The sequence below is a fragment of the Rhamphochromis sp. 'chilingali' genome (genome assembly GCF_963969265.1).
Source record: "Rhamphochromis sp. 'chilingali' genome assembly, chromosome: 6".
In the NCBI taxonomy this organism is placed as follows: Eukaryota; Metazoa; Chordata; class Actinopteri; order Cichliformes; family Cichlidae; genus Rhamphochromis; species Rhamphochromis sp. 'chilingali'.
Genome location: NC_137933.1, coordinates 26292419 through 26308349, shown reverse-complemented (window position 1 = coordinate 26308349; position 15931 = coordinate 26292419). Strand labels below are relative to the sequence as shown.

Below are 15931 nucleotides of genomic sequence, written 5' to 3'. Positions count from 1 at the left end.
GATAGGATGGAAGAATGGAAGGTAGTATCTCTGACCTTTTAGTAGCCTTAAGGAAGGACAGATATCCTTTATTTTGTTAAACTCCTTTGTGAATAGATGAGAGCAATTACCTTATTTCCACTCTTTTGTATCACTGGATTTCAAGAATGGATTAAAAATTGCTGTATAGCAGTTTCACTAATCACATTTTACCATGTTACAGATTTATTGGAGAAAAGGAATTAAGTGGGATCACAAATACAGGATGAGGGGGCTGTGTTTAAGGAACTAATACTGGCAGATAATAAAATTCTGTGATTTACTTCTCTGAAAACAAATTATAAAAAGCATTATGCCAGTTCTCTGGGATATTGGTGACATTTAAGGCTACATTCACAGTTATAAACCTGGAACTTTTGCTAAATGCACGGGTATTAAATTCTATTACAGTTCTCATTTATTCTGTAATTCTACTGATAGAAAAAAAGTGTTTTCAGTCCCAGCTGTGTTAGTACACACCACCTTAGGCTAATCGTTATGTGTTGTACAAAAAAAAAGAAATAGACTCAAAGGCCTCACAGAATGTGCTGGACACTTATCTTATATTTTATTCTATCCTCAAGTATATATTTATTAAAAGAAATGAAATTGAAAAATAGATCTGGCAAAATAACATTGACGCTATTTGAGTATCTTTTTTGCTTTTCTGAGTACTCGGGTATGTCAAAACAGTCCCCAGAACTCCGTCTTCTGTCCATGTCTCTCAGACACTAAGGGGTTTGCTAGTTAGATGAACTTTAGCAAGGCAAGCATGTTGAGGGGGTGGAAGATGTGACAGGAATGCTAAGCTTCATAAATGGATAAAATAATCCCTGTATGGATGTGTTGACGATGTGCCGTGAATAAAAGAAGTGGTAGGGACAGGAATGGATGAGAAACAGCTCAGCTTCAGCACATTAATGACCTCCAGCATCTTGATGATAGCTAATATTCTCCAGCTGCCTCTCTCTTTCTTTTACTGAGATGTAATTTCTGCAAAGGCACAAAACACAGTAACAATAAGTCCAAAGTGGTTTTTTAGGCGTGCCATAATCTTTGCTGTACTTTAGAACATGGTTGCTATCTCTTGAGTAATTCAATTTGTTCCACTTTGAAGACTGTGCCTTTTCCTCTATTTTGGGAATACATGTTTGCCCTTGGTATATTGTCTGAGACTATTAGAAACCTATCATTATAATTCCTCTAACTAAGTAGTATTTGTGATAATTCTCACAATCTTAAGAGATTGTACACTGAAAGTATTATTTCTTTTCTTTTTTTTAAATGATAGCTTATCCAAAATATCACAATTACCCCTGACAGCAACATCCATTTGCACATGTGCTTTGTTTGATCCTGTGTGACAGTGAGACATACCAGTCTCTATGTAATGGCCTCATCGGTCTTGTTTACAGAAAAGTAATACTGTGCTGACATGCAGGCTGAATGAGTACGCACAATGCAGTGGCAGTCTGATTTTTCACACTGTCATTTAATAGGACAGGGCATCAGCATGGCATTTCATACAGGTTCTAGGGCTTAAAAATTCAGAAATGTGTTATTCCGTACCACTGCTTTTACCTTTAACCTTGTCCTGCTTTATGTTTTTCGATAGCTCATTAATTAATCTCCAACTGACTGTTGGACAGCAGAAAGAACAGGAGAGCATCTGGACCAACATCAATTCATTAATGATTTATTAACATTTTAACTGCAAACTTGAAGGCTTCTAAGAAGTTAGCTTTGATGAATTCATAACTCCATGACTGCGGTAGAAATCTCAGTGTATTTGTTTGTTGCTGATTTACTGATGTGCATGGGTATGCAGAACAAGAATCTGTTTTGTTTGTAACTTACTGAACCATCTTTCCCTCTTATGCCCTCATAACAGAAAAATCCACCTACGATGCCTCAGGCTCCTCACCTTTACCGAGCGACCCAGCAGTCACAGGCGTTCCTGCTCACCCATCGGCTGACCTGTCAGTGGCTGAGGAGGTGCCTTTCCCAGTTGTCCATTCAGACAGTCACTCAGACACTGATGCGGAGGGCTTATCGGGGCAGCCTGCTTTTTCTTCTGTCTTAACCATGATGGCAGGAACTGTCAAACATCCAGTGAGCCTTGATCAAAGTAGAACCTTGCCAACTATCACCAGGGATGAGATCCATACCACCCAATGGCCTTCACGTAATTCCAGCCAGGGCTCAGACATGTCCTCCTCATCGTCACATGTGGGAGCCAGCTCAGGTTTGACTTTTAGCATGTCTCAAAAACACGCAACACCGCCTCAGACTGCTGGTTACACTGTATCCAGGCTGTCACGTGTATCCTTCACAAACGGAAACAACATTGTATCATTGTTTCCATCATCAACAGAGTTGACACCAATAATGTCTTCTCCATCTCCATCCACACTGTCTGTGCTTTCATCCTCCGTGCCCTCATTTTTCCTGTCACCTTCCACTGAGTGGATAGACAAAGCCCTTCAGACAGAAACAGCAGCGTTATCAGCAAGGTCTCAGGGTTGGTCAGACAGTTTAACATTCCCGCAGTCCACCACTCAGTCACTTGCTGACCTGCAATCTGTAAGACAGGAGAGACAAAGCAAAACAAGCAAACGGCCACACTCTTCAAGTGAAACCAGCATTGATAAAGGCAATAAAGTAACAACACATTCATCAGTGGACAGAATCTACCCAGTGAGTGAATTATACACTAGAATTGCAACACCCAAAGAAATCCAGACACCAGCAACCAGCACATATACACTATACTCTACTCCTAACTATAGTCAAAATCTTTTAAAAATTTTGTACAGACCTACTCAAATGCAAAATCCAGGTATGAACTTTGTACCCGCCAATAATCTTGAAATGAACGCCTCATTTCCCTCTAAACTGGAGAGTCAAACTGTTCAAAGGCAGCAGGGAGCTTCACAAAATCCCACATCAGCACTGCTGTCTGCCCATCCTAAAGGCTACTCAATTTCTAGTCATATCACACAGTGGCTTCTAAACCAAACGGCATACATGGAAGAGGAAGTTAAGACAGCAGGAGAAAGTCACACTTTTATTCATGAAGGTCATGCCGTCATGTCATCACTCAGCTCGCATGTTGGGACTCCCACTGTGTCACCAGTAATGGCGATCACACCAGGTGAATCATTTTTTACAGTTTCCTTGGAGACTCCACCAGGTAAAGTGACGCTCTCTGAAGCTGCAATCACCAAGCTAACAGGTAGCCACTCTGGCATGATGTCCTCAGAGCATGTATCTAATCCTGGTGATTTACTGATCGCAGCGGGTCACAGCAGTCCCAGAGTCCCTGCCACTGATGTAATTTACAACCAGGGAGAGATAACGGCAGCAGAGCTCAGATCTGTTTCCACTCATGCTCACCTGAATAACTCACTTTCACTCACACAGCTGAAACCTGATTCCACTATTCGTTCTATCCCCAGTTTGAGCACCAGAACAGGAACAACATCGTCTGCACTGGAGTCAGATTTGTTCAATTTGAGACCCAGAAATATTCAGGAATCTGTAACTGGGTCTTCCAAGGGCATAACTCACTTGTACATAGATTACACAACCTCAAAAACTTTATTTTCTAGCAATAAGATAGAATCTCTTTCAGGATCTGCAAATGACATAATTTATAAAACCAGAAGCCATTCACACCTCAATCAGCCTACGTACAACCCGAACTATAATAATATAGATGAGCTATCTTCCAGAAGTGCGATATATTTTGCAAACCAACCCAAATCTGTTTCATCACCGCAAATAATTCCCTCAGAAAGACCTCTTCAAACAAGGCCTTTGCCTGATTTTTTCCATAAATTGTATACACTTAGTTTAACTTCTAAAAAATCTGAAGAGACAGTGGTGTCCTCTGATGAAACCTCTGCTCATATAAAATCAGAGGGCATGACTGAGATCCACACAAGAGCAGAAAATAGTAAAGTATTGCAAGGTTCTCCTGTATTCAATGGAAACAATGAATCTTCTCTGATCAGTGATGCTGTGTTTTACAAGAAAGAAACTCCATCAGTGTTCGCAACACGCTTCCCATCTCTCGGGACTAAAACAGATTTTTTCATGCTGACTAAAGGGTCTGCAGGTTCTGGAAAAATCTCTACTGAAATCCCCTTTTTACCAGTAACAGCTGAACCTCTTATGAGAGTTTTTCACAGAGACAATGTGACATTGGTGGGTCATAATGAACCGTCCGAAATGACCTTAACACAAACAACAAACTCTTTTTCTCACTCTCAGGGACCAATCACTAGTGTGAATAGCAATAAATCTAATTTTCACCTGGACAGAGAAACGAACATGCCCTCCGATGTTTCCCCTGCTGTAACTAATTCCTCCAGTGATGGACAAAACAGCATGGAGACATGGAGTGCTATTTTCAGCTTGGGCACAAAACTAATGGCACCATATACAGACTGGAAAACCACCAAGCCTATGGCTCTTGAAAGCAGTGGCTTTAAATTAGAAAGCACATCTATAACCTTTGATAGGGTAAAATCTAATTTACCAACAGTTGGTCCCTCATTTCAAAATCCAAAGCTGGAAGATGGACAAGAGCGTAATGCGTACATGCTGAATTCTGCTGATTCAACAGCTGTTGCCAGTGATCCATATCCAGCTCATCCAACTGGTGACTATCCATCTTTTGCAACTTCCGACTATAAGGAATGGAGCTTGTCCCCAGCTAATTTTAGGTCATCTGTGGCTTTTAATGTAGAGCAAGATGTTTTTTTGCCCCTGTCTCATATAACTACTGATTCTGCAGCATTTTCCCAAGCTGCTCATGTTGAATTGATATATAAGACCAGGAACAGCCCCTCGCTGACAGCTGTTCCCTCTCTTGAATCTGCATTTGATTCTGCTGTCACACTTTCAAATAGCCCTGTGCATAGTATCTCTGATACTGACAGCAAGAGTAAGACAACTGATTCCATCCTGAAGGCATCAACCTTCCCTTCTTACCCATCATCATCATCATCATCATCATCATCATCATCATCATCATTTTCATCGCCATCTTCATTCTCATACATAAGACCCACCACAAGAAAAGCAACCATGGATGAAGGCACTGCATCGTTAGCCGTCTCTCTAAATCTTGAGCAATCTTCATTTCCATCATCATCACCAAGTTTGATCTCATTATTAGATTCTAATCGCTCACCGGTAGTGACTGAGACATTTGTTCTTACAGAAGCAGAGACGGATGAATTAACCGCTGGAACTTCCAAAACAGTTGGACTCACTTTCCCCAAAGAAAAAGAGGCTAGTTTAAGCCCCTCTCAATCAGTCAGAATTACCCATTCTGCTGGGCCTACCGAGAGGACAACTCAGGTATCACCTCTGACCCCTCGACAAGACACCACGACAGCCTCTGTTAAGCTTTCCACCACTACGGCTTCAACCACAAAAACTAAAAACTCCACCACTACCACGCCTTCCCTAAGAGTCACTACGCAGTCAACCACCACTACCACACCACAGACCACGTTCGCGACCGGGAAAACCACAACCGTCAGGACTCAGTCCAACAGGAGAACATTCACACCGCCTGTCCTAAGAACGAGCCCTCCCAGGGGGGTCACGGCTGTCTTCATCTCACCTTTCACCACTACCACAGAGACTCCACCACAGCAGTGCAACATCACTGAGAGAATGTGGGTGAAAACAGGTAAACAGTACTTTTTGGAGAAGTCCTAGAGAAAAATAATATAACGATATGTTTTTTTTAATTTATTGCTCTGACTTGTTTTGTCTGTTGCCTGTCCTGTCTTGTCCTTTTTGTCTGTCTCTTAGTTGTTTCCATCTATGTGAGGAGAAACAGGCTAGACAGCATTCAGAGGCAAAACCTGCGAAGGGGACTAAGTCAAGGCCTCAGGAAAGCTCTCAATGATACCTCTGCCCAAGCACAGGTCAGACTTTCACCAGTTATTGCTTATTGTGCTACAACTACATCTTTTTCATGTTTATAGATGGATAACATAACTTGATTTCTTCAAATATGGTTGAACAAATGTATTTTTTTTACAGCTTCTCTTGAATTGCAACTTAAGTTACGCTTTCATTATGCGTTTATGGTCTCTCTTCTCTAGTTTAACAACCAGTTTAACAATAATAGAAAAACAATATTTATTTTTCTGGAAATTACAGTCCTATTTAGAGAAGAACAGAAGATAAAGTCGGGTATCTTCTAGGGTGTGGATACCTTGTGATTGTTTCATTGACACGGTTTTAATGTCTTATGAGCTTGCCATGAGCTCATGTGAGTCAAATTCCCTTTTTCAGAGGTTTGGTTTAAAAAAAAATAGCTCGAACCCTCAAGAACCCTAAAAAACTATTCAGCTTAGACAATAACTGAATAAATAAATACATTTTTAACACTGAAGAATTGTTTTCCGGTTGTGCACTCTCCAGAAAACCAGAGGTTTATAAGCATGTGTTACACACTCATACCGAGGACCCTCATGTAGGCTGTGTGAAAAGAAATGAAGACTAATATAGAAATTAGGTTGACTGAATGTGTCCCAGAAGGCACAGAGTGATGTCACATATTTGACTAAGTGTACCAGGATTAAAATAAGATGCATGTTAGGACTGTATCGGTGCTGTAGATATTTACAAGACACAACCTGAGTGTCTGCAGAACCCATCCATATTTCACACAATCATCTTTTTGTGTGTGGATAGGTTAGCTGTGAACCAGTCATAGTCCCTGCACTGCCAAAAGCCACCTTGTCCTTGCAGTAAGCCTCCAATACCTTCACTCAATGTGACTTAAGTGTGAGAAAAACACCAAGCGAGGAACAGAAATGTTTACTTGTGAGGATCTACCAAAGACTTGCTCTTGTGATGATGTCAGTAAGATGGTAAACATATGAATATACGAATAAAGCACATGCAAACAATATATTTTGTTATAAAAACAGTCTTTTGAGGTCTGGAAGTAAATACAGAGAAATCTGTCTTCATAGCACTGTCACAGTCAGAGTCATTGCTCCAGGAAATGTAAACTGCACCTGTGTGTGTGTGTGTGTGTTTGTGTATGCGTAGCTCAATGAAATGCCTTATTGTGTTGTATTTCTCAATCTGGAAGTATCAAATATTTGAGAGGGAGCCTTGTGTATTTGTCCTGGCGATGTGAAGGTCAGTGCTCTCACATGTTCGCTCTCTGTAGTCTCTGAAGGTGTCTTGCTTCAGTGCACTCCTGTCACCCATTTCAGCATTGCCTGGTTTCCTTTTAGTAGCACTTCTTTCTCATCCAATGAGAGGCAAGCTGTTGGCTGGGGAAATTGCTTCTGTGTTTAATTATAGGTTATAAATGGTTGGGAGGAGAGTGATGTGCTGAGCTGATGCTAAAAAGATCACAAGAAATAGACTAAATGAACTGAACCTCAGGACTAAGACCATTAAAAAAATAATAGTGAACTATTTCCGTGTCTTTCATGGAGTTAGGATTCTGCCACAACTTGAGAGTTTTTGAATGCCAATAGTGGGATCTGTTCGGTCTGCTGCAGTCTGTCACACTCTTTGAGACTGAGTTAGTGTGTGTGTGTGTTCGAAATGCAATCTCTTAATAACACCTTCACATGGGTGAAGCCCAAGAGGATGAAGTGATAATAAAGGGCTCTTTTCACAGAGCTCATAACAAGGCTGAATTGTGAGGAAGCAGAGTGGTGACTCTCAGCTACAGAGACTAGGCTCTCAGTGTTTCGGCTAGTGGATCTCCTTGTCAGCACAGGCTTTCAGATGGGTTTAGATAACGGATTTGAATGGTTTCACCTCTCATACACGCACGCTAGATCTGCCATCATTCCCTTTTCCACTTTCACTGTACTCAGAGTTCACGAAGAAGTCAAACTCTAACTGACAAACACATACTGTATAAATTTTATTCTGTAATGAGACACAATTTCCCAAACACACAGGTTTTGCATTTATATCCGTGAACGTATTGATTCCAGTCCTCTTGTGTTAGAGGTGCAGGAACATAAGCGTCTTTGTCCCAAACTCACCTATTTAACAGTCTCGCTCATGTCTCTCTTCTCAGCAGCCCCTCAGGCCCTCATGGTTCTCACCACATATCTGTATTCCACGATCACTCCCTCCTCTTCCTGATGCTCTCATTAGTGACTTGGATAACAAGTGCATCTTCCGATTTACTGTGAACGATTTCATAGCATGTATGCAATTTCTATTTGAGTGATTTTTACTATATGGTAAGATTCATTAAAATAAATTTAAAAACCGTTCTAGTTTTTTTTTACAGTAGAAATTTCAATTTGTTATAGCAGGAGAAGTAAAAGGTGTGGCTGATGACATTAACAAGCTATTCTATTCAGTTGTCTTACTAGTAAGTCAGCAGACATAACATATGAATCACCATGTTTGAACAACTTTATTCTACATGTGTTAATGGCCCTATACAACACACAGAAATTGTTGTTCTTTGAGACCTTTAGAAACAAAATTCCTCTGATTATATTTTTCTCCACAAGCAGCACACCAGTGACTTGGACATCTAGTCGTTGTCTGCAAGTGATTTTCATTCTGTAATAAGATGAATAAAAAGGCAAAAAGCAGTGGCTATCTGAAAGGCCCACTTGAGATGTCACTTTACTTTTTGTGGTTGCATTGTGGGTAATGATGCAAACTGGTATGCAGTGCTGCATATAACAGCTTTATGGTGATTTGCATCATCTTATAATAAAGTATCTTTTATTCTGATTTAGGAATGTGAAAGGAACCACTCAGACCTTTAAGGAGGTTCTAAACGCAGACATTCATTCATTCATTTTATTCCTAGCCTGTAATTTATTGTTTGGATGATTTTTTTCTCTCTACAATTTTATTTTGCTTTTTATATTGTTTTTTTGGCATTGGATATTTTTCATTTTGTAATGTATTTTTATGTATTTTTTTATGACTACATTTAGTGGGTTAGCATATTTGCTTTCTTCTTCTTCAGAAATCAGAATTTATTTTATCTTAATATACTGTATGTTTAAGTTTCATTAAAAGTGTAGAAGGGATAATTTTTCTTCATTAAGAATGAATGACTGTCACCCTTCCAGTGAGGTCATTTCTAATCAGGCTTTGGCAAACAGTAGATGAATCAAATAGATGGGCCAGATGCATCTCTCAGGTCCTGTGACAGATCTGGATTTTTGCCTTTTCCTTAAGTACATAACTTTCTGATATTGATATAGATATGCTCACTGGCCTGCCACTTCTTTTTTCATCTACTTGTCCAGTTTCCTCAACATTTTAAGTAGACACTGCTGAGATATGTTGAGTTTTTGGCTAGCAGCTCTTTGGAAATCACTCTGTTGGTGCAAAAACAGAATTTTATTCCTGTCAAACTATGTAATATTTGGTAGTTTTTATAGATTTGTATTAGGAAACTAGAACAATTTGTGTTTTTGTGTGTGTGTGTGTGTGACAGGCTGTGGTTAGAGACACAATTTAAAATAGGTTCTTTGCCAAGTTGTCGTTTTCTAGACAGAACACTGGTTCATCCCATGGTTTAGGTCACTTTTTTATTCTTGGATGATTCATAGGTATGTGTTAAGTAAAAAAGAAATCCTCTGAAAATTATTAGATATAATGACTGGACTAAAATGTCTGAATAAATTTTGAAAGCCTGGAGAACTTTTGCTCTAGTTGGGCTCTAGGTATGGCTCAAAACTTTTTCATAACACTTAGCACATCATAGAAGACATGTTGAAAATACCTTCTTTAATCATGGATTTGTAGAGGTAATCATTTTGTAATTAATGGTAAAATGTAAGCAATATGGCTTCTCAAAGACATCCAACTCTCTTTTTCTTTTTCTTTCTTAGGTGGAGACTGTATTTGGTTCTCCCAACATGACAGTGGCTTATCACGTGACTGGAGGGGATATAGTTTACCCTCCGTCTGTAGTGATGGAAGGCTTGGCATCCTATGGCCGTGATAAGCTGATTGCAGACCTGCGGCAGTACCTCCCCATGGTAACAGCCCTGCCCCTCCCAGTTGAATTATGGAGACCCAGCCCAGCCACAGGCTTCCAGCTGAAAACAGGTCAGCCAGTGCTCAGTCAGGTTGAAAAGAAAAAAATAAGTCTGCTTGAGACTTGCCGTTATATGTTCCTTCTTTGACTGTGCACTGGAAGGGTATGAAGTGTGAAAAGAAATTCTGTGATACCACATCAGAGACAGAAATGGCAATATGGCATGTAGGTACTTATAAAATAAGCACAAATAAGTCAAATTCTAAATGTTCCTAATATAGTTATATACTGTCAAAGATAGCAAAACACACTCTTACAGGCTTTTGAAGAATTCTTTGATTTTCAGAATGCAGTTTGTCAGTTTGTGTTGTTTTTATGTTGCAGTGCTACAGTTTGTGGGAGTAGGTGATGATCCTCGGTCCTGTCGCTTCTCTCAAATGATGGAACAGAGGCTTGAGAAGGTTTTTTCCGAAGCGCAGGCCAAAGTGCTTAACGCTAACAGCAGACTCTCTGTTCAGGTACTGCGGGGGAACCTTTGTGTTCTGGTCCTGGAATTGCGTAGGCGTTCCGCATGCTGTCAGGATAGATATTGATGATAAATAACTTAATTTTGTCCCCTGTTACACTTCAGTATCACCATGTGGTTTATGTGATGTGGCAGCCACAAAAGGCTGCAAACTGTGTGCAGTTTGAGCAAAATTGTCCCTAAGCATATTAGGCTGTGCCTTTTTTTCGAGAACTACTTAATTATGTGGGAGAGGCATTGGTTATATTAATTTTAATGTGCTGCCACATTAAAGTGCACCCTATATTAAAACTAATTTGCCGTTTATGCATGGATAAAGCTACTGTATTTTTGAATTCTTTTATTTATACATACATATTTCTCTGCTGTCGAGATTCTTGATGATATTTATCATTAAAGACAGTTACTGTTTCCGTGCCTCCCCTGTCATTTAGAAAAATATTTCTTAGAATTTGCAGATTACAGTATACAGTATAATCCTAAGCATTTTGCTCATATTACCCACACTTCTCTATGCCTTGTTCTTTTTCTGACCTCGACTTTTGTGTTTTTCCTAGATGCTGAGTGTCTCTCAGGCAGCAGGATCCCCTGCTGTGTCACTGGTCTACACTCTAAAGAATGGGACTGGCTTTCTTAATGGCACTGCTGCCTCAAATCTACTTGGTCAGCTGTCAGCTGAACTAGTGGGCTACTTCCTCTTCTATCCGCCACTTATCGTTGCTGAGCGTAAGTTGCAATTTGCATTCTTAAGTGAGTGTTAGGCAAGAGTAATGCAACAGGCCCTACAAGAACAAGCATCAGAGGTAGTTCTTGAGTTCTCCTGGGAATGATTTGTTCTCTAAATACAAAAGAGATTCCAGATGTTTCAGGTTGTGTCTCACAGGGCTTTCATGTTTGGCTCTAGTTGTTTGGACACTGAAACTTTAGTATTGATTAACTATGCTAGAAATCATGCCCTAGTTAATTTAATGCATTCTGAGCTTTTTGCATTCACATGGACTCAAAAAGCTTCTCTAGGCATTGGCAAAAATCATAAATTTCTTTGCTAAGCCTGACTGACATCCAGTTTTTCAGTAATTGGATGTTTTTGACTGTTCTTATGCTATTACAATCACAATTTTACATTTGAGTCATTTAAAGAAAGTTGATGAAAAGACACAACTAAGCCTCTGCCTTTCATCTCAGCCTCCTTTGAGGGCACAGTCAGCATCCATCTGTGTTAGCATTGTACTTGGAATAAAATAAAGAGTGACAGGGAATCAGCAGGAGTCTAAACAGCAATCCCAGTAGCGTCCTATGGCAGCCTGTTACTATCCCTTGTGTAACTGCTCAGTGGATGGAGATATGGTCGACATGGACCTCAGATGCATGCAATATAATGAGACTTATTTTTATGGTACGTTATTAATCCCTAAAGGAGGGATTGTGTTGTTTTGCTTGACCCGGTTCACATAAATGTACAATAAAGGTTCAGCAACAGAACTACTCTGATACACACACGCACACACAAACAGGATTTTACCCAGAAATCGCCTGGAGATTTTTTGTGCTTCAGTCTATGTCTATCATCAGCAACACTTCACATAATGGCTTCTGGATTTGTGCTTCCTTGATGCGCTGCAGTTTGTGTAAACAAAAGCAATGGGACCTTCAGAATGTGTTAACCAGAAGAAGCAAGTCAGCAACAGCTAGATATAATCTATCATGTACCCTGAAGTCAACCTGTCATATTACATCACACATTTTGCTTGAAACCCCTGCAGATAATAGCCAAATGCATGGAAGAGGAAATGATCTTTCGTATTCAGCAGTCATACAGCGAGGCACTTTTTCAGTTTTTTCTCTCGTCCTTGTCGGAGTTACGTTTTGCTCATTACAAGTTCATACAAAAGGTGTGTTTCCTAACCTGAAGGCATCCTGTGCAGACACTGAGAGCAGTGATGTCCTGCTCATGCTTTACCAGTAGCATTATTATCTTAAACATTATATGTGCAAAATGGGCCTTAGTGTCTTGCATTATGTAATCCAGTGTAAGCAAACCTGTTATATAGCTCAAACAGGTCTGGAGAGATTCTATTTAAAGACTCACTGGGTCAAGCAGACTTCAGGAATACAGAGGAAGCCACGGGACAAGCTGTGGATTTAAAGAGGCTGATGTGTTGAAACTGCACCTCTGGTTAGCTTTCTATTCAAGCAGAAACAAGACTCCCAGCTTGATTGCAAAAGTTTCTAACCAGGTTCAGTGCTTGAATATTTCTAGACTGTGGTCAGTTTGAGAAATTGTTAATCATTGGACTTGGACATGGTCATGGTCAGGATCACACCAGAGCTGATACTTTATATAGGACTATAGGCTTCCTTGCAATAACCTCTGCCTGAGTTCAGTCTTAGTTTTAACTTTTAGTCTTCTTCATGTTCTGTTGTTGCTAAGGACATTGTGAGAAGAGACCAAACAGATTTTCTAACCTTTAGACTCAACTTGTTTGGATCTTAGAAAGATTCAGAACTGAGTGTTAATGTTTGTCAAATAGTGGTAATAATGTTTTCCATTCACATCACCAATAGGAAGTAATTTAATAGCATGCCAGTGACTGTAATGAATCCTCCTCTTTTCTTGTGGATTTTCTTATTTCTTTGAATCCTTTTATAGCCTCTATATTTTCAGTCCACATCAATTTTCTGTATGGTTTAAGTTTAGTAACAAGTTAAAGGAAATTGTTATCAAAATATATGAGATTTCGGAGTCATGAGTCAAAGATAGTTGCATTTTCTCCATCCCATATGAGCTCAATAAAGCTATATATAATATCTAGAGTGTCAACAGTGTTGCACTCATGTTAGCCTAATCAAGATAGTACTTCCTATGTACTGGGAAGGAGAAAAGCCTCTAAAACTGAATTTTAAGAAGTAAGATGGTCCAAAGGTTGTGCTGCTGAGACAAAACAAAATGGGGTACTACCTCTAACAGTTAAAAATACTAAATGAAGATCTTATGTTTCAAAAGCATCTACGTGCCTGTCTAGAAAGAGCAGTTTCCCTGCTCGTAGCCTGGTGTGTCCTGTGCAGAAGAAAGAAAACAATCTAAGATTAAATATTTTACATTTGGTTTGCGTCTTCCAATCTGACAAATCTGGGATCTGACCTAAGTGCCTCTGAGGATAGATAGCAGTCTTGGGTTTCACATTGTTGAAATCAAGATAGATAGGATTTCCAGTAGTGAGCATTAAACTAAAAACCACTTTGTGTTGAGCCTGAATTAAGTTAGAAAATCAAGTTGCCTACAGGCATATTGTTTCAGTTGCTGAGCACAGAAAGAGAGGAAGGCAATCTCGGTAAAAAGAAGAGACAGAGGGAGCAGATACTGACATGGAGGAAAATGCCAGAGAGACAGTGGGGTTAAAGACAGAAGTGTGTAACAGTGATTTTGTTTGTTTTGTAGCCTCACAGTTAGTGATATTACACTGCTCACAGGAGGTGCAAGCATATGCCAGCAGCGGCTGCCTCCTCACTTCAAAGCCAATTATTGCAGTAAATAATTAACTGTGGGGGATTCTCATGCCACCTTAGGCTCTGCTCTGACAGCAAAGGCCCGCGATCTCATACGTTCCAACGTGCAGTCTGGACTGCTGAGCTCAGCTCTTTTACACCCCCTGATTTGCGACAACCTCTCTCAAATGTAATGACTGAAGCTATTTGGAAATGTTACCATTTTAGACTAGATCATTTAACTTTTCAACATGTGAAGGTACAAAGTAGAGAAAATTAATAATAGCTTTTGCTGGAGAGCATTTGGGATTTTCAACGTTCTCATCAGAAAACAGCAGGGGTTCACGCAAAAGCTTGCTAAACCTTGCTGATTAATAGTTCAAATGACTGAAGCTTATAGACAGCGCTGAACTGATTTTGCTGACAGCCTTTCAGCCCTATCCGTTATTGTTGCTAAAGCCCTTACTATTCCTCTCACCCTTCTCCCCCACCCGTCTCTCCTGTCATGCCTGAGTGTACAGTTCTGTGAGTGTGCTTTCACAGACCACTGATACAGCATTCCCCAAAACACTGCACCAGTCTCTAGCACAACAGCTTAATCAGGCAGGAAATAGATGTAAGAGAACACAGAGACAACCAGAGCTCAGACTGCTTAAAGCTTCCCTTGCTTCTGTATTTGTCTGACTATCAGTGATAATGAGGCTTTAAAGTGAGATATCAACACACAAAATGTGCCAAACCTTCAACGGCTTACTGTACATTTTTCTTGAAAGGTTTCAAAAGTGTTGGTATGTTCGGCTCAAATTAACACCACCAAAATGATACATTCACACTTGCATCAATATATGTTGAGCTTTTTTTGCATTGTTGATTATATTCAGGTCATATACAATTGTGCAACTGAGCATTCATTGTAAAATCTCAGCGTGCAAAGGCAAATGTAGGCTACACTACTGTGTGGAAATCGTATATTGGTATTAACTTTGCTTTCAACTTTTTTGTTGTCATTACAGCAATGGAATATCACAATCTGAACACTTCAATAGCAACCAGAGACTTCTGGGTTGTTACAGGTAGGGATATCATTGCTTACTGACTGTTAAAATCAGAGCTTTGCTCTTGCTTTGTGAGTGGATTATTTACTTATGAGTCGCCATTTACTTATGACCAGTATTCAAATGCAACCAATTCCCAGTCCTCCAACGACATCCTGGAACATTCTACTTCTACAGTTTTGAAAATATTCATTGGGAACTTTAAGAAATGAACTGATGAACTGTCTCATTCCAGAGGAGAAATAAAGTACAAAATGAGTCCTAGTAAATGTTTTCAATGTGGGTGTTTTTAAATGACTAAATTGGCTGAGGAGCAATACACTGATCAGCCTCAGAATTAAAACAACCTGCTTAATGTTGTGCAGATTTTCACTATAGTGCTAAAACAGCTGTTACTGTATCTGTTGGGATGTGGGCATGCCATGTATGGTGTTTAGCAACAGATCCTTTGTGCTCTGTGGGTTGCTGTGGGTGGGGCATCCATTAATTGGGGTAATTCCAGTACGTTCTGCAGACGCTCTATCTGATTGGGATTTAGGAGAGTTTGGAGGCTTTGACAATGCACATATTGTTGATTTTCTAAAGCCTTTCCTGATCAAGTATATCAGCGTGCAAGGGTGTAATGTTCTGCTTGGAGGGAGGGAGCAGAACCCTGGTTGTCCGAGCAGAACATTTCATTATAATGAGACGGTCAATAGTATTTGCGACAGCTGTCAGGGGTTTTAATGTTGTGGCTCATTGGTTGTTGTATATCTCTAAGTTGTCAAACTGAACGAGTCTTTCAGATCACAATCTGTTGCTCTACACCTACTCCAGTGACAC

At 39.9% G+C, this 15931-nt stretch overlaps 1 protein-coding gene across 2 annotated transcripts in view; it reads left to right on the top strand.

The window, feature by feature from the left end:
* The window catches only part of kiaa1549lb (KIAA1549-like b), a 58999-nt gene that overhangs the window by 23349 nt on the left and 19719 nt on the right, over positions 1 to 15931 (top strand). For both annotated transcript variants that reach the window (XM_080884876.1, XM_080884875.1), the window contains exons 2-8: positions 1910 to 2263; positions 5249 to 5725; positions 5851 to 5966; positions 9894 to 10113; positions 10427 to 10560; positions 11126 to 11294; positions 15068 to 15127. In XM_080884876.1, the coding sequence (XP_080741002.1) occupies positions 1910 to 2263; positions 5249 to 5725; positions 5851 to 5966; positions 9894 to 10113; positions 10427 to 10560; positions 11126 to 11294; positions 15068 to 15127 (1530 nt within the window). The remainder of the gene's footprint in view (positions 1 to 1909; positions 2264 to 5248; positions 5726 to 5850; positions 5967 to 9893; positions 10114 to 10426; positions 10561 to 11125; positions 11295 to 15067; positions 15128 to 15931) is intronic.